Genomic DNA, 23298 nt, shown 5'->3' with positions numbered 1-23298 from the left:
ACGGTACACGTACCCTTAAATATAGAACAAAAAACTTTTTACAAACAACATACCAATACGATTACTACATTTTACAAACAACATACTAATATGATTACTATATTTTACAAACAACATCCTAATATGATTACTACATTTTACAAACAACATACAAATATGATTACTACATTTTACAAAAAACATACTTATATGATTACTACATTTTACAAACAACATACTAATATGATTACTACATTTTACAAACAACATAATTATATGATTACTACATTTTAGAACAAAAATTTACAATCAGGAAAAAGAAAAGTGAAATGCTTTTTTGTTAGTTTTTTAAAAAATATCTGCCAATTCTGCATATTGGTTACCTAAGCTTTATATGTGTGGTATAAGGGAGTTTATAAAAAAGTTGGTCTTAACGTATTGTTGCAGTGAAAGATATTTTTCGTTCGTGCGACTCTATTAGGAACATGAAATGAAATCAATTGTAATTATAGATTTTTCATTTGTCAGTTAAAGTTTATATTTTCAATATGAGTATTAAATTTTATTATTATTTAAAAAATGTATTAAAATTTTGTGCTGTATTTCTTCAATAGAATCTGAGTGAACCTTATGATGTAACCAAACAAATGAGTTTAATTTTTAATCAAAGACTATCTCCAACTAATTTAATTCACCACTCGATCGATTTTTGGCATAAAATGCCAAGTTTGCAACAAAGTTTTGAGCGATCTCTTGCCATAGAGTGCAAATAGAATATTATAGAACATAAAAATATCAAATAAACAATAAAATCTAGGTGGAGTCATTGGCTTTAGGCCGCAGTAAGCAGTTATATATGTTTTCATATTCTATTTTGAGAAATGGTATTATTTAAATAATAAAGTAAATGTGTAAATATAACACCTATCGCTCGAGTTGTTCATTGATTGAAATGAGTTATCATTAAGGAAGTATTGATATAAAATGATGGGGTTTTTGGTTTTATGAAATCTAATTGTTTGACATTTACTTAAATAGAGTTGGGATTTTATATGGTACGCCAGTCGTCTAGGTTTTAAGAATCATTCTGTATGCAAATACAGTCGTATATGCTTCTTATAATTTTACAAATCTTTATGATGTCCACACTAAGTTAAACATTAAAATTAAGAAAAGTAGCATATATATCTTACGTATGTATGTAGCTTCCCCAGGATAGCTACTTGTATTCGGGTAGACTTTTTATAACACACTAAACTAACAACAATATCAAAACAAATATCCACATTATGTTTCCTTCTGATGATCTTCCGTCTGCAGCAATCATTATTCCTGCCCAGTGACCAGTGACCAGTGACCAGCTAACGTCCTGTAATAAATTCGTCCTGCTTTGGCTCCGCGATGAATGTCCTCAGTCAGTGTTTAGCATAAGGATGCATCTAGAAACACCTCGAGCGGTGTAAGCGGTTAAGAAGAAGCTTAACGCTAAATCACTATTTTTATTAATCTTTATAACGAATTGGTGACATTATGAATACCAAAAAATATGCTTTACAAAAATTGAAAGTTTACCTAACGTTTCGCTTGAGTAGAATACAAATAAATAAAAAAAATTACTCAAAAAAAAAAATAAATGTAAACTAGTAAAAATTTTTTTTTTCAATATAAATGTGTAAGCGCATAAAGGAAAATATATTTGATACAGTATTATAGCTAAGATTATCTGCGACAGTTTCAATTGATTAACTTTTTTACTTTCTTATAAATTTATTTACAAAATAAAAAAAGCCAGTTCTCCAACAAGACTCCGTTTGTCAAGCGATTTTAATGCCTATATGTATGAACGAAAAGTTGTACGAGCAGTGTTTAGTTTAGGTGTAAACGTCCATGTGTTTTATCTTGCATAATTCCTCCGCAGATGTGTTGACATTACCATTGCCCTAAGGCCATCCTGACCAGTGCTGTTGAACGGGGGCTGCCACGGGCCAGAGGGGGACTACTGGAAACTAATGGATTGTTTTTCATTTTCCTGAGATCCAAATCAACTCAAGGCATTTAACAGCTTGAATACAGTGAACAAATTTGAACAACATCTGAAAAACTACAAACAAAAATGTATACATTTCAACATCAACCAGCGAAAGGCTTCGATAAAAAGTTCGAGCCACAACATGAAGACGGCTCTAGCGCAGATATTTTTTTGTGATTATAGACTTTTCTGGCAGATGTCGGTTGTATTGCCCCTAGATTTTCGCTTTCGTGCTCAGAACCGAGAAGTTTCTAGCAATAGAGAGATTTTAATAGCATAGATAAGACGTTAGCCTCCAGGCCGTCCTATAAATTCCTGACTATTAGAGTTTTTAGTCTTAATAAAGACAGAATTTCACTTTTTGAACAAATTGTAATTACTTATAAGAACCATTGACAATATCTATGAAATTTACTGATTGGGATAAGGCAGTTAAGTAAAGTAGAGAATATACCACAAACTCTAGTCACTAACCCTTAAAGAAGTTTGTAATATTGTTAAAATCCGAACGAAAGAAGAAGAAATGTGCAACTTTCAGCACATCCTTAAAACAACCTGGTAAGATAGGAAGATCAATGTAGAGGTTTATCATCGATTGGTTAAAAGTTCATGATACATGTATTCGACGCAAAAAAATAATCCTGATCATTCAAGATGGCCGAAATAAAAATTGTGGAGAAGTTTGATGGTAAACTTGATAAAGGAAAACGCCACACATTATAGCTTTAAATAGTTAATTGGTAAGTCTGGTTGAAGTTTTTTTTGTATTTCGATCTTCCCCAGAGAAAAATGGTGTATATGTTTTTATAATGGCTATTGGCTCTTATTTACTGGATCGAAGCATTTCTAGACTAGTCGTTCAACATAATGTCTGATTTTTTATCAGATAGTCTTACATTAAATCTAAAGCTTTTCTCTACACACGTATTAAGTTACACAAACCGTTCAGACAACTGAAGTTCTCTATTTCTTGACGTCTTTGTCACCATCAGTTAGGTAAATCAGCATTCAAGCTTCTGAATTCATAAAACTTCTATATTTCTCGTTCGTTTAGTTATCTTTACTTAAAAATCATCGTTGAAGTAATATTTATACTTATTGGTTTCTTGCTGACTATTAAATAAAGCTGTTGCATATAATAATTGTTTCCGAATCTCTTTTTTGCATTATTCGGCAAGTCCATCAAATCTGATTCATAAAATGTTACTCCGAATGCACTTGGTCTATTTTGCGTTTCAGTCCACCCCTGTTTGTGGCCTCTCAAGCACCAAAGCAGTCCCACTATGGGTTAATGATCCGCTCCTTGTAGGGGACATTCCAACAGGCCGATTAACTTTTTACTGTAACTACAAGGATGGGTTCAAGGAAACCAAGTAACTAATAGCTTATTCTAAAAATCCATAAAATTAAATGGTTAAAATGTTAATTTACCCTTCGACATATGTATGTAAACACGAACCTAAACTATCACGAGAAGTTCAGAAAAAGAAGCTTCAAATTGAAATTTCAATTTGAGGCTTCTTTTTCGAAAGACAAATAATATGTAAAATTGTAAAAAATGTCCGTAGAAAAATAGACGAGTTAACAAATTTGAAATCTTACTGAACGTTAATCATTGTCGTTAGTTATGTTTGCGACGCTATAATATTTAAGTGATTAATGAAAACCAACAAGCAGAGGGTAACTAAATAATCATAAATTCTTTTTTTTTTAACAATAAGAAGATTCCATTCGTTGTACGTAATTGATGTGGACCTAAGTGTGAACCCTGAGGTAATCCGTTTTCATGTTGTTTTGAACCAATATTCACTTAACTGCACTTTAACGATGTCGAATAAAATGAATAAATCCGAGGATATTAAATGTGTGGACTATAAAATTCGATAATTGAATAGTTAATGTGAGGTTATATACGGTATCGGTGTGATCATTGGCAGATTCTGATGTTTTCATTTATACTCTGAGCTACCCCAACTTTAACGGAAGTAATATTTTTCTTTGATATGACATGAGAGCAACACAAAATAAAACAGAACGTAAATAAGAAACAACACAATTGATAGAAAGAAAGAAAAAGTGAATTAATTATCGTGTCTTAACAACTTTAATGAAATGGGTTGTGTAATGTTTCAAAAGGGGAGAAATTTATTTTTTGTTGTTGAAAGTTAAAATAAATTACTATATTTTACATGCATGATAGATAAATAAAAATATTGAACTCTTTCGATGCCTGTTCGACGGCCTCCGTAGTCGAAAGGTAAAGCTCTCAACTAGCAAGCTGGAGGTCGCGGGTTCAAATTCCAGAGTGGCAAGTAAATTTTATTTGATTTATTTGTGTATTTTCGCAAATTACTCATTATAAATAATATATAGTATATTTGCGGCACGTTCGAGAGTAAGATACTCTCAGTATCGCCCTGATGTCAGACCACCATTCAGAATTGAAACTTGCTTGAAATGGCTTTAGCCGTGTTTAGTGTCCAGATCTGAATAGCCAGGTACTTCCCCACCTTCCTCTTCCCCATCTCCTTCCCCTCCCCACCACCTTCAGCCTCACAACATGGGGTATACGTTGGGGATACCAAAGTATCACTGACTCCAGACGGTTGGGGAACAGTTGGAACTCTTGTGCGGTTTCACATTTAAAAAAAAAATTAAAATCTAGAAAAATTTTGTAGAAATCATTATCAATATTCCCGCCTGAAAAATCAGAAAATAATTCTGTAATATTTTGTTTATCCTAAATTCATAAATATGTATGTGTTTTAATTTCATAATCATGATTACGGTGTTACCATATGAACTGCATACATATATATATATATATATATATTTTTTTTTTTAAATATTTATTTGAACAGAAATGTATATTATTTCACAAAATTTGACACGTACCTACAGTAATATATCGTTAAACTGTTTTTTTTTTCAAATATACACTATTTTTCCATCTACAAGCTACTGCTTTTAATGGAAGAGTAGTGTAAATCTTTTGTTATAAAATCACCAGTTATTTTATGTTCAAATACAGGGTTTTCCAATAAGAGGTGTTATTTTGATATTCAATCGAAGCCACCGAGGTGGAAATAGGCCTCATCACTTAAGATGATTTGCATTTGATTCACTCAAGTGAATTTTAATAATTTCAATGCATTTTTGAAGCGTGTATCGTTCCATTTTTATTAATGACGTAGTTTCTACTTACTTTCTAATGTAAAAAATGACAGCTTCAAAAGTAACATCTACCGAAATAGCGGGCCATTCAAAATAACACCTCTTATTGGAAAACCTGTACATTAATTTTCGACTGGTTTTTAACATGACAAACATGTTCATCGTTGTATGGACTTATATCTTCTAAAGACAAGAATTGATGTAGTTTTTGGTCAGTGAAATCTCAAAGCTTGTTCAAAATACGAATAATTTTTCATCAAGGCGAAGCTTAATACAAAATTACTATTTTCGATTAATCTTTATTACGAATTGTTTAACATTATGAATACCAAAAATTTGATTTAGATAAATTGAAGGTTTTCCTACCGTTTCCTTTGAGAAGATTACAAATAAAGAAAGTAATTACTCATAAAAAATATGAATATAAACTACAATTTTTATTTCAAAAAAATGAATGAAGGTATAAAAAAAAAATATTTTTTTAAATACAGTATTACAGCTAAGATTATCTATTTCAGTTTCCGTTGATTAAATTTTTTGCTTTCTTATAAAATTGTTTTAAAATAAATAAAAAATACTTTTCTTCTTGAAATCGTGCGTTTCTAGACTCCCTTTGTCAACGATTTTAATGCCTATTACCTACATTCGTAACTATGTAAGGCATACCAAGAATAAACACATTTTTAGCTTACAGCTTCTTAAGTCAAAGATAGGGTTCGTTCATGCTTACGACACCAACTATGATCTTTTCTTCCGCTCTTATCAGCCGAGATTAACGCTGCTAGTTTCTCGTATTAGACTCCATTCTTATATCTAATTGTTTATAATTGAACAATTGAATTCAACTAAATATGCCGAGAAGATGCCGATTGAATATTATTTATCAAAAACAATATGAATCGTCAGGTGTTAAATCTTTCTTCCATCATGATTAACACTTAAAACACGCAAAATTCGCCAAAATTCCGTAAGAATAATAATAACCGTTTTACTTTCTAACGGTAATTTTTCAGTTTTCCCACCGGTCCGACCGAAAATTCCATCCGAAACTTGCCATTATCAACTCAGGTGAGATAAAAATTAACGAGGTAAGTGGCCAGTTAAAAATAAACGCACCGTTAATTCCGCCCGTATAGTTAGTTATCATTATTAACTAGCTAACTAAATAAGCGAGTGAGTTTTCAGAATGCGGGAACATAGATCACTCGGGGAACGAGTAATTTCCTTCTTAGATACCATGGAAATAGCATAATGTACGGTTTCCTCTGTGGAATATAATATATGCGATAGCGGTTAATCCATGTGGGCTGTTGTTAATTTGAAAGCCATGTTTAAAGGGAAGTAAGTTGTTGATGTGAATCATCTATAAGCATCAGTGAACAGCTGTTGACTCTAAATAAGACTTTTTCACAAGCACTTTTATAGTTTTAATCGTTATTTACTTGGGTTTCATCAAGATCTGATGAAGTCACCTTGCAAAAAACAACAGCAAAAATGTATTCATCAACATTGATCACATTTATTGCACAAAAAAATATGATTTTATATTATTTGATCATTGAAGACAATTTCAAATAATAAAAAAATTGATATTGTCTTGTCTTCAATATCAAATTTCATATTATTTGAAATTGTCTTGCCTTCAATATTAAATTTTATATCATTTGAAATTGTCTTGTCTTCAATATCAAATTTTATATTATTTGATATTGTCTTGTCTTCAATATCAAATTTTATATTATTTGAACTTGTCTTGTCTTCAATATCAAATTTTATATTATTTGATATTGTCTTGTCTTCAATATCAAATTTTATATTATTTGATATTGTCTTGTCTTCAATATCAAATTTTATATTATTTGAAATTGTCTTGTCTTCAATATCAAATTTTATATTATTTGAAATTGTCTTGTCTTCAATATCAAATTTTTTATTTTTAATATTGTCTTCAATAAACAAATAATATTATAATATTTTATTATTTGATCATCGAAGACAATATAAGAGACTCTCAAAATCTGGATCTGAAATCTTTTTTCTGATTTTTCTGTTTTAAAAATTTCGTTTGAGAGTCGCTCATGATTAAATATTACAATTTGAAGTTTTAAATTAATATATTCAAAAAATAAAATATATTATTTGAACCTCGTTCCAGGGTACTTGATAGTTTCCAGTTTAAAACATTGCTTTAGCTTAGTTTGGTGATCAGATTTGATTTGCATTGTGCATCATAAATACATTCCACATCCTTATTCTCCAGCTCAACAAAATGCCCTTTATAGACGGATGGCTGGAAGTTGCGGTCGTGGTTTTAAATCCTGACGGCACAAGTAAATTTTTTATGATTATTTTTTTATATTCCATATTATTTTAAAATAATATAAAGCATATTTGCTGCACGATTCAGAGTGGAAGATACACTGAGTATCGCCCTGGTGAAAAATCACCATTAATATTTGAAATGTTGCTTGAAATGGCTTTAGTCGTGTTTGGTGACCAGATCTGAATAACCAGGTAGTTTCCCACATTTCTCTACTCCACTTTGTGTCAAAATTTCAAAGCAATCGGTGAAGAACTTTTGGTAATTTAAGATTTTGAACAAACGAACATTTACATTTTTATTTATATAGTTTTCATTTTTGTTTCACTATCGCCCTGGTAAAAGTCCACCATTCAGAATCAAAACGTTACGTCAAATGGCTTTAGCCGTGTTTGGTGACCAGATCTAAATAGCCCGGTACTTTCCCACTTTCGTCTTTCCCATGCCATTCCCCTTCCCACCACCACCATAGACTCCAGAAGGTTGAGAGTAGTTGGGACTCTTGTGAGGTACTCACAAAAAAGTAAATATGGTTTGCCCGGTTGTCGTCACTTTTGATAAAAAAAAAATCAAAAGGTGTGCTTGTGTTATGAAAAAAATGGTGTAAAGAACTTGTACATGTGTACAAGTTAAAGAAAATATATTAAAAGTGAACAATCATTTAGCAAAAACATGCATTCAGATCAGTTAAAATTATAAAAAAATGTTTTTTTATATCTTTGACATTGACCCAACCTTTACCTGTAGTGACCACAGAGACGTCAGGTTTTGGTAATGACCTAACCTAACCTAATAATTCTACTTGGTACTGTGCTGACCTCTGGTTTAGATGGTAAGGCTTTATAATGTATGGATGATGGTCAGACTTGTTTTAAACGTGCTTAACTTGTTAACGGACCAAAAATAACATTGTACATAATAACTTGTAGTTCTGAGAACAGTTCACCAAAAAACAACAAAAAGGAAAAAAATATATCCTAATGGGTGATATTTTACAAAAAAAATATAGATATATTCCATGAAAATTAACCATGATCTATATAAATAAAAATCAAAATTTTCGTTTTTTAAAATCTTAAATCTCCGAAAACTCTTCACCGATTGCTTTGAAATGTTGTCTCACAACGTTGCATTCGATTACGTGTGTGTTTTTACAGGTTACTTGTTGTTCAACAGCGCCATCTGTTGAACAACAAGCTTTTTTGAAGAAAAAAAACTGTGCCATCTTTTGGATGTGAAAGCAACACGCGTTTTTGTTTCTCTTTCTGCACAGACAGACTGAGCCACAGCAACTCATAGTAGGGTACAAGTAGTTTATTAATGTAAAGCTAAATACATTATCTTAGAAGTAAAAGTTCTTACGCTGAAGACACGTAATATAAGCGGATATTACGAAGTCAGAACACATCTTCGAAAGTTTTCTTTACTTTTCTTTAGAATTCATGAATATTAACGTTATGTTGAATAAGCATTTCGTAAATACGTTTGCAGTATTGTAATGATTTTTATTTTAAATGATAACAATTTTTTTTCCATTGTTGGTTTTTCATTTCTATTCCTATTATACGGCTAATCATTTTAAAGAGGGCCCATTCGAGTGTTTTTGTGCACACCGATAGTGCTTCAAAATGGTTCAAAATAATTTTAACCACACGCACGCAATTCACTCTCATATGGCAGTGGTCCTACGATACAGAACACCACTACGCAAGCAACAATCTCTTTAAAATGAGTTAACTACAGGTACCTTATGTAGTTTATTCTTGGAGTATCTATACTGCAAATATAAATTAATAGTAGCTACCTAATTTGTAATAGAAAATAATCTAAAATTTCTTGTACATTATTTTTTTATGTATTTCTTAGTTCACCATTTAAATATTGTGTTACAATGAAAAAAAACAGCTATGAAAACATTTGGACATCATAAAATGATTTTAATGGCAGTAAAAAAATATATGGTTCAATATTTGGTTAGGTTAGGTTACATAAGGTTATGTTAGGTTAGGTTAGATTAATTTCATTTAGAAGTTGTCATTATTTTCTGATTAATCTTGCTCTACTTGCTAACCACAAGTGGCTGCTCAACTGGTTGTATTTGAAAGACAAGAAAGAAAGAAAGAAAATCTAAAAAACATTATGCTGACAATTATTAAAACAATTCTAAATGCGGCGAACGAGAGTATACAGTTCTGATTCCGTGTTAGAGTTGTCGCGATAATACGGTAGAAAAAATCAAGTTTATTAAGTTCAGGGCTGTCATTATTGAATTTATGATCTTATTTAAACAAGGTAAGTAATTAACTATGCTACGTTTGGATGCTTTTAATAAATTTAGTTGACACGGTAGATAATCACAATTGACACATTCATTTGTAATACCCATTCTGAAGAGTTGAAAAAATTATCAAAATGAACAAAAGGGTACTTTCCATATATTTTTTAAATCTTCTCCATTAACTCCACTTCTTCTTGCTTTACACAATTAATGTAATTTCACATTACCTTATTCTTTCAATTAAATAAACTGTTTCTTAGTGCATTATCTTGTAACGCATCGTAAACAAAGTATCACCTCCTTCACACATGTCATTCTTTTAATGACACTAAAGATGTAAAACTCACTTTCGATTGTTAATAGGTCCTTATACTGTCATTTTATCTTCTTCGATATAAGGTCAACAAGGATATTAAAAGCGGAGTGAATTGTTCACTTATTATTTTTTACAAATTTTTTCAATATAATAATTTATGCGAGTGCCCTTGAAGTGCTTTAATCACTAAACGGCGCTATGTAAAATTTATAATATAATGCGTAGCAATTATTTTTCCAGTGTTTGGATATTCATTATTTTATACGTAGGTATCCACTTATTTGAATTTAATATTTTTTATGTGAATTCCGTGAAGACCAACTGTTCGGAACCAGTGGCGTTATGGCATTTCAGTTGGATTGTTTTGTCGGGTGTAAGGGAGTAGGAAAGGGAAGGATATGCGTAAGATGATGGTTTGGCAGCACCTGACTATTCAGGTCAGAGCCAGCGAGACAATGCTATTCCCAATTGGAGAAGGTTGTGTAAGGTCATAGGAATTGGAAGGAGCTTGGTAAGATTGACTTTGAGAAGTACCTGGCTATTCAAATTTGGTCATCAAAAATTGCTAAAGCCATTTCAAGCAACTTTTTTCTTGTTCTCTTAAACGTGCGCAAATATACTCTAAATTTGATAAAACACGAAATAATTAATTGTAAAACTTTTCGCACTTCGAGATTTAAACCCGCGACCTTCGGATTCGCAGTCGAGGATCTCAACCTCTGGACTAAAGAGGCCGTCTAGATTCGTAGGTCCGATTCGGGACTCTCTTGCTAAAAACTGTAGAAATTTTTGGCATTCAAAATGTTTAAATATAATTATCTCCATAGTACAATACCTCCGTGAGATCAACGCGCCCATTTACCATTTAAATAATTCCAAGTAAAAATATTCCTTCAATACAAGGTTTTAAATATCAAATTCCCTTAACATTTAGTTTCTTCGGTGTTGACATTAACAGGCGAACTATAACCTTAGGGAAGAGATCCTAAATGTCACAACTGTTTGAAGCATTTCTCTTTGCGCTTGTTCCAAGGATTAAAGAAAAACGGGATATGTATTATTTGTATCATTAAATTTTAATTGTAATTTTTTTCTCGAAATCATTTTTAAATGAAATAGTAACCATAATAATAAACCATAAATGTCGATAATACTGGACACGAGAATACACGGTGAGAGAATGCTCATGAGATATGAATTTTTGATTTGATCATTCGTTTTTGAGTGAATTTAGTTAGAAGTTGGAATTATTTAGATCAAATTTGAAAATAATGATTCCAACCGGTTAGTAACAGCAGCTGTTTATTCGCTTTAAAAGTGTGCAAAAGTCTACATATAGCTCCAAAAGTTTTTTATTCCTTTTTGACAAAAAAAATATATATTCCAATATTCAAGTAAATATTCATATAAAACAGTATTATACGGCCGCTGTTCCCAACTTTTTAATCGTTATCTAAGTTCAAATCTTTGTTTTTGCTAAGCCAAGCGATTTTTAAGCATTTTGCAGGGAACGTTCGATTTGCGTTGTTCCCAATCATTTTATCTTTGAAAATCTTAAGTAGCCCCACACACTACCGAACATTAGCATAGACAATAAAATGACATCAAATTAAAAACTTTCTATGTTTAATTAATATTAAAGAGTTAATTATTGTAGCTCTTATTAATACACATTACTTCTTTTAAATACCGTTATCTATAAACTGGTATTTCATATTTTTTAAACTAACGTATATAATATATTAAAAATAAAGTGACAATTTGAACGTGATGCCACAATCGGGACTTCCCATTTGATTTGGCAGATCGACGTAAGTTTTTTTTCCGTGCGACAGCAAAACAAACACAAACAAATCTTAAAATGGAGATCAAAGCAAAGCGTGCGAAGAACTTCACACAAAATGATAAGATGAGGCTGGTAGAGCTCATTACATCGTCGCCGGCACTTTTATCGAAATCAACGGGCGGTCCGAGTTATTTGTTGAATACGAGAGTAAAGGATGCCGCTTGGAACAACGTTTTAGTCCAGTTTAACAGCGGGAGCTCATCTCAACGGTATGTGATTTATCTTAATAATATTTGGCTAATTTATATAGCGCCGTTTTCGTGAGAAATCACCTTAAGGGCGCTTATATAATATTGTGTCTTCTTCAAATTCAGATGAAATTAACAAGCTTCATTTTGTCCCTCAATTCTGTTTCGTATCTCGGGTTTTCCTAGCTCAATTCTGTTTCGTATTAGAGCGAATGAGACATATATTATGACGCGAATGTGAATGGTAGAAGTCGGGGATGCCCGAAGAAGACATGGCACGATCAAGTGAACCAGATACTTGAGACGGGCCATGTCAAAAGTCAGAATAACCAAACTGTGTATGAGACGATGCTTGAAGGGAATGAGGCCAAATTATTTCTTCTAATCTTTTAAATCATTGCAGATCGCTCGTTGCTCTCAAAAAGGCTTGGGACAATTTAAAAAGGGAAGCCAGAACACAGAGGGCCAGCATCCGTTGCCACATATTTGGTACTGGGGGAGGGCCCAGCCAAGATGTTGAGGACCCTGTATTATTAAAGGTCGAAGCAGCAATTGGCATAAGTTCTTCCGGCCTGGAAAACCAGTAAGTTTAAATTTTTTTTCTTTTTAACGCTCTTTTATTGGCCGTTACATAAGAATATTAAAAAATACTTATATAGTATTATACATAAATGAACTGCCTCAGTAATAATCAGATGTGGTGGTTAGTACCAGAATTTCTGCACAGGAATAAATCCCAACTTGTAGTATAAAGATGGTTTGGGCATGTCGAGTGAAGAATGAAGAAAGTAGTGTAAGAAGAATATTTGACGCAAATGTGAATAGTAGAAGAAGTCGGGGACGCCCGAGGAAGACATGGCACGATCAAGTGTATCAGTTACTTGAGACGGGCTATGTCAAGAGTCAGAATAATAGAAGAGTATGTATGAATGAGGCAAAGAGTGTGTGGTGTGAGCGAGTTGTTTGGCGGTCTGTCCAGTGTCCACTGTACCTACCCCTGCGGAGAAACGGCCTGATGGTTAGTTACTAGTTAGTTAGTTTTGTAGTATTACGTAGTGGAATCTGAAAGCTTATCATGCATTGTACATTGTAGTTGGATTGTGTATGTTACTTCTTGCTTGCTAAATATTATATGATTTTACTCTCAAGTCCTTCTATTGTATTTTGAAAGGTTTGATTCAAATGATGTGAGCGAGCCAACTACCAACGCAGCCAACTCTAACACGGTACTCGTAGGACAGCATCAACTGGAATCAGTAGAGACTGAGGACTGGATATTGGTAATTTTATTTAATTTTTACTGACTTCTCAATCACCTTGAAGGATAATATATATAATACTATATTTAAAAAAAAAATTATAAAATATCTTACCATCAAATTCAACAATAACTTTGAATGTACATTTCAAACTTTTCAACAAAAGGAAACATATACACAGAATTTTAAATAATAACATCGACTGTACTTAACTTGTTTCCCTAATTCATGTTGATATACCCTTAAGACATACGCGCCACACAGAACTATTCCACACGCTGAATTACAAAACGTTAAATAATATTTGCCTAAACTCTAACATCGACATTTTCTCCGATTCACTGCCCAAATTTAAAAAGAGCATAATGTCAATAATATAAACAGTTCAATGTGCATACATCATCACTTCCCACATCACCACTTCTCACATCTACAAACATACTCACACATACAACACACACACCTACCCATTACGCACATCACCCAATAATTAATAAATATACATACCATAAATAAGACACTACAGAGAAACATATCATAGGTACCAACCATGAAATATTATTAATATCTGTAAATTTTCTCACCAATGTGATCAATGTACTGTTTGTTTCTTTATAAATAAATATGTCAGTTATATTTGAATTTTGTTGATATTCTTCTTATCTTTTGTTTAGGAAGAAAATCCGATTTTCACATTTCCCGAGATGTCGGTTCAAGCTGTCCCCCCATTAACCGTTCAGAGTCAGGCCATTCATCCCGTGATGTCGGCACCAGCTGTCTCCCCACTGCCATCTGAAATTCCCCCCACTCCAGTTACGTCCTCACTAACCGTCCCCCCTTCAGTTCCTAGGAAGGCGTTCAAGAGGCGGCTGTGTTTGAAGAAATCAGCGAAGGACTCTCTTCTCGCTGATTTGCATAAAATAGCAGCCGCCAAGCTTGAAGCGGAAGGAACGAGAATTAAGGACATGCAAGACATGGAGGCGAAGGCAAAGGTCCAGTCAGAAATGACAACAGAAATAATTTCTACCAAAGCCGCCCAAGAAAAACTTGTTTTGGAGATGATACAAGAGGAGAGACTCGCGAAGGCAGCGGAATGGGCAATTCGCCATGATATATTAAAAGAGCAACTTGCCGTTGTAAGGTTGGAGAGGGAGGCCAAAGAGATCACCCTAAAGAAATTAAGAAGTGGTAATTGTTTTGTTTACTTATTATTTTTATTTAAATATTCATCAAACTTATTATCTACTCTTAAAGAAATACTTATTTATTTTCTTAAATAGAAAAAACAAGAAATAGCAAGTAACACACATTTTGGATTGCAGGTTCAAAAACATACCAACTACGAGTAGTGCTCATACATTGTACATATTATTTGCAATCACGTCTCTTTTTAAATTTGCAACGTTCCCCGCATTGTTCAATTCTGCGACATTGTTTGGAACATCGTCAACGCCATTGATCCAATCTTGTGGATGTTCCTCCCCACGATTGATGCATATGTTATGCAGAACTCCACATGCGACTATCACTGCCATTGTGGTGTTGAGGTTTAGTCGCAGGCCGTTCGATAAGACAGGAAACCTCCTTTTCCATAATCCGTATTGTCTTTCCACAACGTTTCTGGTTTTAATGTGTCTTTCATTATAGTTTTGTTGGACAGGTGTTTCAGGATTCCTGTATGGTGTCATGAGATATGTCTGAAATAAAACATTAATATTTTTGTAATAATATTATACTGTTTTCTTTTTCAGAATGTCCTTAAAATCGAGCAACTGGAGCATCTGCGAACGATGCGCGTTGAAATGTGCATTCTTCATTTAATAATTTTATATAACTTTGTATGTTTTTAAACTTATTCTTACATTTAACATTACCCAATAACATTTTTGTAATAATAATTAAATTAGCGCCATCTGTGAACGCGGAGATTATGTACATTCCTTACTGATTTTTCAAGTTTTTAGGAAGATCTTGTTTGAAAATCATTACATACTATGTAAACACTGAACACAATATTTTAAAAGTTATGTTATGCAAATGTCTCTTGTTTAAAAGTCATTAATTAAATTTTTCTTACATACCACATTGCGAAATAACTTTTTGCAATAGTTAAATTATGAAAAGAGATTATAACGTACGTTCCTTGCTGATTTTTCAAGTTATGTTTTTAGGAAGATCTTGTTTGAAAGTCATTACATACTATGTAAACACTGAACACAATATTTTAAAAGTTATGTTATGCAAATGTCTCTTGTGTAATTAATTAAATTTTTCTTACATACCACATTGCCAAAAAACTTTTTGCAATAGTTAAATTATGAAAAGAGATTATAACGTACGTTCCTTGCTTATTTTTCAAGTTATGTTTTGAAAATGTCCTGTTTGAAAGTTAAAAACTATGTAGACACTGAACACAGTATTTTTAATGTTATTTTATGCAAATGTTTTGTTTAAAAGTCATTAAAACTATATAAACACTGAACCCAGTATTTTTAATAATTTTTTTTTTTTTTTATATTTCTGACTTCACCTTTCAAGGATTGTTATAGGCTATCATTTAAAATTACAGAGAAAGGAAAGGTGAATATGAATATATTAATTTTATTTAAATGTGCATAATTCAGAATCGTATGGAAGATTGGATTCGAGTTCAGACTTTAGAATAGATGAGATGTTGAATGGGGGGGGGGGGGGGCAATTTTAGATTACGCTTGGTAGAACAGAGTATATTTATTTAGAGAGCGACAACCAAAAAATATGTGATCTAAAGTTCCCACGTCTAAAGCACAGAATTTACAATCTGGATGGTCGAGGACGTGAATTTTAAAAAGGTGAGAAGGAACGGAACAATTTACTGACGTTATACAAATATCTTATTTGATTAAAACATTAAAGTTGTGTATTTAATACCTTTAATGGATATCCGCTGTCTCCTACGAGTACTCCATTTGGGTATTGGCCGGTCTCAAAGACCGCTTTGGCGCGGCAACCTTGGAAGATGAGCGAGTCATGCGTTGCTCCTGGCCACCTGGCTACTATGTCTCTTATCCTCATCTTCGCGTCTGATATTGTTTGGACATTTAACGAAAAGTATCCCTTCCGATTTCGGAAAGTTTCAGCTTCTGACCCGCCTGTTTTAGAAAGTAGATGGTTAACACAATACATACTTATACTTATTTGTTACTGTACAGAAAACAATGCAGGCACAACCAACACATGTATTGGTTTATTTGGTTTGGCACTTACCAACGGATTGGATTTTGATGTGAGTGCAATCAATCGCACCTATCACATTAGGGAATCCTGCAACTTCGTAAAACTCCCTCTTGACAATTTCGACCTCCTGTCCTACTGGCAATTTAATGTAAAGTGGTCTCAAGCTTGCCAAGGCATAAGACACTTTTTTTACTATCTTGCTGGTGGCAGATGGACTTATTTTGAAGAAGTCTCCATTTGTGATGTGGAAACTTCCCGTCGCATAGAAGCGTAATGCTATCAGCAACTGATTGCACGGTAAAATTGGACAGTTTCTAAAAAGAAATAAGGTATAATAACATAAAATTGATAGAATAGAAAGGTTTTCAGATCTGACATGAGGTAAGGGCAAAATAGTTCGCACATTGATCGCAAAAATGACACTTGCGTAAATAAAAACTTACCTTTCGCTTGCATAAGTTAAATTCTCCTCAATTAGGTTCAAAATATACAAAAAACACGTTTTCGTCATACGAAAACGGTCAAAAAATTCTTTGTCATTTAATAGTTCGATGTAATTGACATCCACACCCTGTCGCCGCCTGTATAACCCGATGTTTTCATCGATTACTTCGGCCCATTCCGCAATATCTAGTATATCTAAAATGTCTAAAACTTCTCTATCCATTTTAAAACGATAATGATAAATGCAACACAAAAAACTGAAAGGAGCGCGACTGTCGATTGTCAGAGTGACATTTGATCATTCGCGGTATTTTTTCACTCTGTCGACACTTTTTGTAACTAGTTTTTTTCCTTACATATTGCTTAAATGGTTAATCCAGCTGTCCGGCTGGCTTAGACTGAGCGGCTTGCTTAAGCAATTATTGTGTGTTGGAATTACGTAGTGCAGTGGTGATTCGCTTAGAATTTGATTATTAGGATTGGGAACAGCGGCCGTAAGAGTTTTCTGTGATGTATTTCCACAATTTAATCAAATAATGTTATTGGATACATAAAAGAAACACAGGTTTCTACATATTAAGCCTAAAAACAAGATTTTTTTAAAAATTAAATTAAAATAAAATAAAATCATCAGTTACCAGCTTGTACCACTAGTCTCTGGTCTCCGTGTATTATTAAAATTAGTAGTGTGGTACTGGTTAGTGTAGCCGAGCGGACAATTGCGTTAGGTTCCCACTCAGGTGTCTCGGATTCAATCCTCTGCTAGAAAAGACTATCATGACACAAGAAACAGTATCTACTTATTATCTTTGTCTCTCTTTTTTTTAAATACTCAAAAATATACTAAACACGCAATTCCCATTTTTACACCTTAACATTTTGAAGTCTGGATTGCATAGATAGTATAAATAAATTCATAAATTGCACGAAAGCATGCAACCTATTGGAAATCTACGACAAAACTGCACTTACTTTCAAAACAGCTTTATAGTTAAATGTATGCGTTTAGTGTTTAGGTAGAAATAAAGGTAGGGTTTTATAAAGCTCTATATGCATATTTTCTAGTAGGTAGGTACTGGAATAAAGTTCAATAGTAAGCTGTTTTGAATTGTTCGGAATAAATTGCCGTTAATGTTAATTACTAGCTTATTTGTTAATTCGCTAGATGGGGCTCGATAACTAATCTCATTTGAATATGGAATAATTTACGTTATTCGTTAGTGGGTGCGTTTACTGATAAATAGCATTTTTTTAATTAACACCACACTCTGAGTTTTTTTTAAATTTAGAGTCCTTTTAATTAAACTCCGGTATTGAGAGCAACTGAATCACTTTATTTAACAATAAATATACACTATCACATGATATGACTAGTCAGTTTTTATAGTAAATACTCTCAGTTTTTATAGTAGATACAGGCTAGTTCCTGTGGTTCTTTAGGAAAGGTGAAACCTTTGATTGTTTTTTTGAGCAAGAGAGTGTTTTTAAGGAAACCCAACCTTTTATATGAAAAGACAGTTGACAAACTTCAAATTCTTTGCCGACTTGCTGACGCGAGTTAATTACAAACAAATAGCAGAGGCGAGAACCTTTCATAAACAATATAATCTAACCTTCAAAGGTGTCACTAGTGGAACATAATTACTCTGAAAATTATACACTGAGGTAAATATTTTTTTCTCGGGACCTTTGTCATCTTCGAGGATACTATGTGAAGGGTGCGCCTGGTGCTAGTCAAATATTGACGTCCCTTGTCAAAACGAGTTGACGCCTAGGCGAGTGATCATTGTTAAAAAGTATCTCAATTGCGATGTGTTAAGACTGTTAGGTATTAGGTTTTACTATCAGCGCCTTGGCGCCTTGAACTGCTCCAATTGCGCCCACATAGGGCCGGCCCTGGCCGTGTGGAGGATCTTTTTGAGGAGAGGGAAAAGTGAACATGGGTATTATAGAGATCTGTACCGAAAACTGTACCGCAACCGAGCTGCTGAAATAATATCAACCCCGTATTTACAAATGTTGTGTATGAAATGCACCGGTGCCAAATCAGTTTTAAGTGATAGCTTGCCTCAATGTGCCAAATTTATAGAACCTAAAAATATAGGATAAATTTTGAAATCTGGTTGAATTCATCGGCATTAAGTCGCTGTGAGTAGTTTTATATGTTTCTATATTAATATTTCATGGAATCGTATTAAATAAATGATAAGATAAATGTATTTATATAACACTAATCGCTCGATTAGACTGCACGCGTAGCCTTCCCATGCCGCTCTTTTTAAAGTTAGCCCATGGTATTAATTCTCCGATCCAAGCCGCTCGCAATCGCCGTCGAAAGTAAATAAATTGGTGGACATTCTTATTCTTGAATCTCATTGAGTGGAATGACTCCATCGAGAATCGAGGCCCAGAGCTCGCAGGTATAAAATAATGTTAATATATCAGTAAATGTTGTCAGTTGATTTTAAAATTCGATATAAATCATAAATTATTTAAATGTCAAAAAACATTTGGTTATTCGATGACAATCTTAAATTAGAATTTCTGTGAAATACCGTAGTCTAATAATTAGATATCTTCAAAATGCGTTTTCTTTACAGTTCTCCGATAAATCTATCTTAGCAAATCGAGTTCAGTCATTATTTCATGCAAAGAGGAAATAAATCGTCCAATAGACTAATTAAATTGACTCGATTTCGACTATTACTTCAAAAAATAACCACAATCTCATTTCAAATCGGGAATAAAACAATAATACTGTTCATTACTTGTCTAGACTTAGGCACAGCGCTTTTTTTTACGATGAATCGAATTATTTCATAATACACGATATTCGGGAACTGTTGTACAAAAGAGAAAATCTTTAATCTACATCACATAGAGAACCTAAAAATTGTTTATTTTTCCCAACTAAAATTAATATTTCCAACTAAGTTTCGGGAAACGAGTAGTCTGAAGGACCAACCCATATTGGTAGCTTCCTTCAGTATCGCCCTAGTGAAAAACCACCTTTCAGAAAAGAAACTTTGTTTGAAATAGCTTTAGCCGTATTTTGTAACAAAATCTGAGGAGCCAGGTACTTTCCAGCCTTCATCTTCCCGATCTGTTTCCCCTCCTTACTCCTTTCAATACCCTATTGGGGTATTATCACTGTTATTTTTTACAAAAAAAAATGCGTGAAGATATTTTTTTTATGTTGAAGAATAAATTTTAATTTTAACGATATAAAATGTGTAATTTTCAATTGGCCGCCCAATTTAAATTCGTTTTTAGTCGGCGGCAATGACGTCGCATTGGTGTCGGCCGTCTTACCTGCCAGTTGTCTTTCGATATCATAATGACGTTGTAACCAGTTGGAACCGTTCGGAATGTGTTTTTTTTTTCAAGTAATCCATAATTTTGAAAGAAAATACACTGGTGAAAATCATATAAATAAACTTCCGATCTTCCGATCATTTTTAACGGTATTCATAGTTTGCAAAAATACCCCGCTGGTGTGTCATAGTACCGCTGGCTCTGAACAGTTGGAACCATGCAGTATTCATATAAAAAATTGAATATATAATATATTTGAGCTAAGGTTATTCCGGTTATCCAACAGAGGTTACCCATTACGCACGGAGAAAAATGAGTATAACTGATTTATAAAAATTCTGGTTAAAAACGGGATTGCAGGCCGTTTCCCGCTTAGATTTTTCCTAATAAATCGTAACACATGTTCATGCACCTGCATTTATCTTGATAAAATATAATGACGAAATGCGAAAATATTATTTTTTTATGAACACGTGTTCCGACAACGCGATAACACATTAGCGTTTTACCGAAACCTATCAATTTTGTTTTTAAATAATTTCCCTCAGGCTCTATTTCATCTTTTGGGATGCTGTGTAGGGGGTCTTTTTTAAGTAAAGGAAAGAGAAGAATTTCTAGGAAGATAAAAAGTATGAGGGTTGGTTAGGAATCTAGGGATCACTGTGTCCAGGAGTGAGGGAGATGTGAATATATCCCTCTCACTGTGGCGCAAGGCGATGGGTCGAGGGACCAGTTGGAGAGGTCAAAAGGTCTCCCCAAAGCAACCTCTCCTGATTTGGCACGTCACGCAGTGGACAGGCGTATCATAAACATATTTTTCTATAATCTCGTTTTTAACAGGAATAATTTGATGAGATTTTTAATAAATTAGCAATATTTTTGTCAAGAAGTTTTATTTGTGTGGGGGTGACGTAAGTGGGTTATCCCAAATTTGACGACCCCTTTAATAAAACGTCTACTTTTGCTACACGCTGTACAAATCAAATAACGGGCAGAGTTGACGTCCCAGACTTACTGGCCATTACTATACAGGGTGGTGCTTAGTCAACCTTAGCCTGGCGGTAAAAGCCGGTGAAAGTGGTACAATTACACAGGTATAATAATGGCCCGGAATTATTACGTTATTGGATCATTTGTTCGCTAAATGGGACCAGGAAATTGCCGGCTATGAGATTTTAATTTGATTTAGTAATTTAGATGATTTCTTGAAGATTCGAGAATTTTTTAATAATATTCGATATTTGATGCAATACGCAGTAACTAACGCGCATTAAGCCCCTTTATACCCAATTTCTACCGATTTTTAACAAGTTTCACGTTAACTCTTTAAGTTTCTTAAGTTCCAAAAAACATAAATGTTATTTATTAAGATAATATCTATACATTTGTTATAAAATTCCCTCGATAGAAAAAAATCGCAAAGTAAGCTCCGAAAATTATTAAAAACAAGTTTTGTTCCGTCATTTAATATTTTACAGGCATGACAAAAATCACAGTGTATTTTTAAATGCAGCTAAAGAATTTTTGTAGAGATTTTTGCTCTATTTCAAATGATGTTCTATTAAATATTTTCACCCTTTTTGCTTAATTATTATGGTTTTTTTTAAATATTAGCGCGCTCCCTCTAACATTTGTATTTACATATCTCCCTTTCAAACCATCTTTGACGCTTTCTACGGGGCCTTTCATTAACAACTTTTAAAATCAAAATTTTATTTGTAATGATTTTTACAGTGTCTAATAAACAGATCGGAATATTCGGGTTATTTCAACCGTCGTTCCCTCCCCATCATCTTCAACTTCACAGCAATCTCCAATAAAGTTTGGGATGCCATAGATCCACTGGCTTCGGGTAGTTGTGACTCGGAATAAAATGTAAAACGTTTGAAAATTCCTTAGCTACTTTTCAAACTGCACGTTTTACAGCAGACATTTTAGTATGTGGGTACTGACGCAGACTCGTGAATATTGAAGAATTATTATCAATTCAATTTTGAAAAAGACTATTAAAATAATTTTTCTTTTAAAATATGTTGTAACCTATAGGTAGGTACCCACTATATTGCTTGTCTTTATTATTCATCCAATCAGTTCCGATTTCAAAAATAACACTTAAATTGAAACAATAGAAATTGGTATTTGATTTCATGGAATTTAAAAGATTACAGTTTTGAGAAATTTATTCACTGGAAATCTTTGGACTTTCCTTAACTCTCCGCACACAAATTACAGATATATCATTTTTTGCATTATTGTTTATATCACAAGTTCACAAAGTGTGTATTTACCCTGGAATTGCTGAACCTTGAAGTCAAACATTATCATGCTACGAACAACATGAAAATGTTCGAATTCCTCCAACCATCATTACAAAAAGCGTAAAATGTTTGCTAAAGAGTAAATATTTGTAGCATTACAAGAGAAATACACAAGTCAAAAATGTTTATATTCTTAGTGTGCCTTATATGAACATGAATATAGGTAATATGCATGTAGGGTAAATTATAGGGAGTTTACATCTCCCGAAAATAATTACAACATTACTTTTACCCATATTCATGTGAGGCTGGTATCACTGTGAACCTGCGCGCGATACCTCCCGCGGCAAATAATTTATTCTCTCTCTAGCGGTCTAGCCGCCGGTTAAGCGGCTAGACCGCTAGAGAATAAAATCCCTAAATCTTCTCTAATGTACCTACGCGATCTGTTTTGTCCGTAAAATTATTGTAACGTGAGTTTTTTTAAAATAAAACTAAATTGAAAATATCCGAATTATCATTTTTGCACACCGAGAGTAATCACTTCACCTTGGATTCTGCGGATTGGAGAACCACAGAATCATTCAGTCAAAAACCCATTTAAATTGGCGATAATCACAATCCTCCAAATGCATAAAAATCACTTGGCAAACTGAGTCTAGAAACTGTCTATTTC

At 33.2% G+C, this 23298-nt stretch overlaps 2 protein-coding genes across 4 annotated transcripts in view; both read left to right on the top strand.

Moving 5' to 3' along the window:
• Positions 1 to 23298, top strand: part of sano (CABIT domain-containing protein serrano) — a 233013-nt gene that overhangs the window by 94188 nt on the left and 115527 nt on the right. The gene's annotated exons all lie outside the window — the stretch shown is intronic.
• Positions 11897 to 15545, top strand: LOC149411998 (uncharacterized). Its single transcript, XM_089646404.1, has 5 exons — positions 11897 to 12151; positions 12534 to 12713; positions 13302 to 13410; positions 14064 to 14577; positions 15141 to 15545. The coding sequence occupies exons 1-5, from the start codon at positions 11958 to 11960 to the stop codon at positions 15149 to 15151; spliced, it is 1008 nt and encodes a 335-aa protein (XP_089502530.1). The 5' UTR covers positions 11897 to 11957; the 3' UTR covers positions 15152 to 15545.

Source organism: Hesperophylax consimilis, chromosome 24 (assembly GCF_061612785.1).
Source record: "Hesperophylax consimilis isolate HC1 chromosome 24, BYU_Hcon_1.0, whole genome shotgun sequence".
NCBI lineage: Eukaryota > Metazoa > Arthropoda > Insecta > Trichoptera > Limnephilidae > Hesperophylax > Hesperophylax consimilis.
Note: the sequence above shows the minus strand (reverse complement) of the source record. Positions and strands in the feature narration are given on the sequence as shown.

Bases quoted from the DNA above. Each gene is read 5' to 3' on its own strand.
- LOC149411998 (XM_089646404.1), top strand. From the start codon at position 11,958: ATGGAGATCAAAGCAAAGCGTGCGAAGAACTTCACACAAAATGATAAG. The intron at 12,152-12,533 runs GTATGTGATTTA...AAATCATTGCAG, and splicing joins AGCGGGAGCTCATCTCAACG to ATCGCTCGTTGCTCTCAAAA. The intron at 12,714-13,301 runs GTAAGTTTAAAT...GTATTTTGAAAG, and splicing joins TCTTCCGGCCTGGAAAACCA to GTTTGATTCAAATGATGTGA.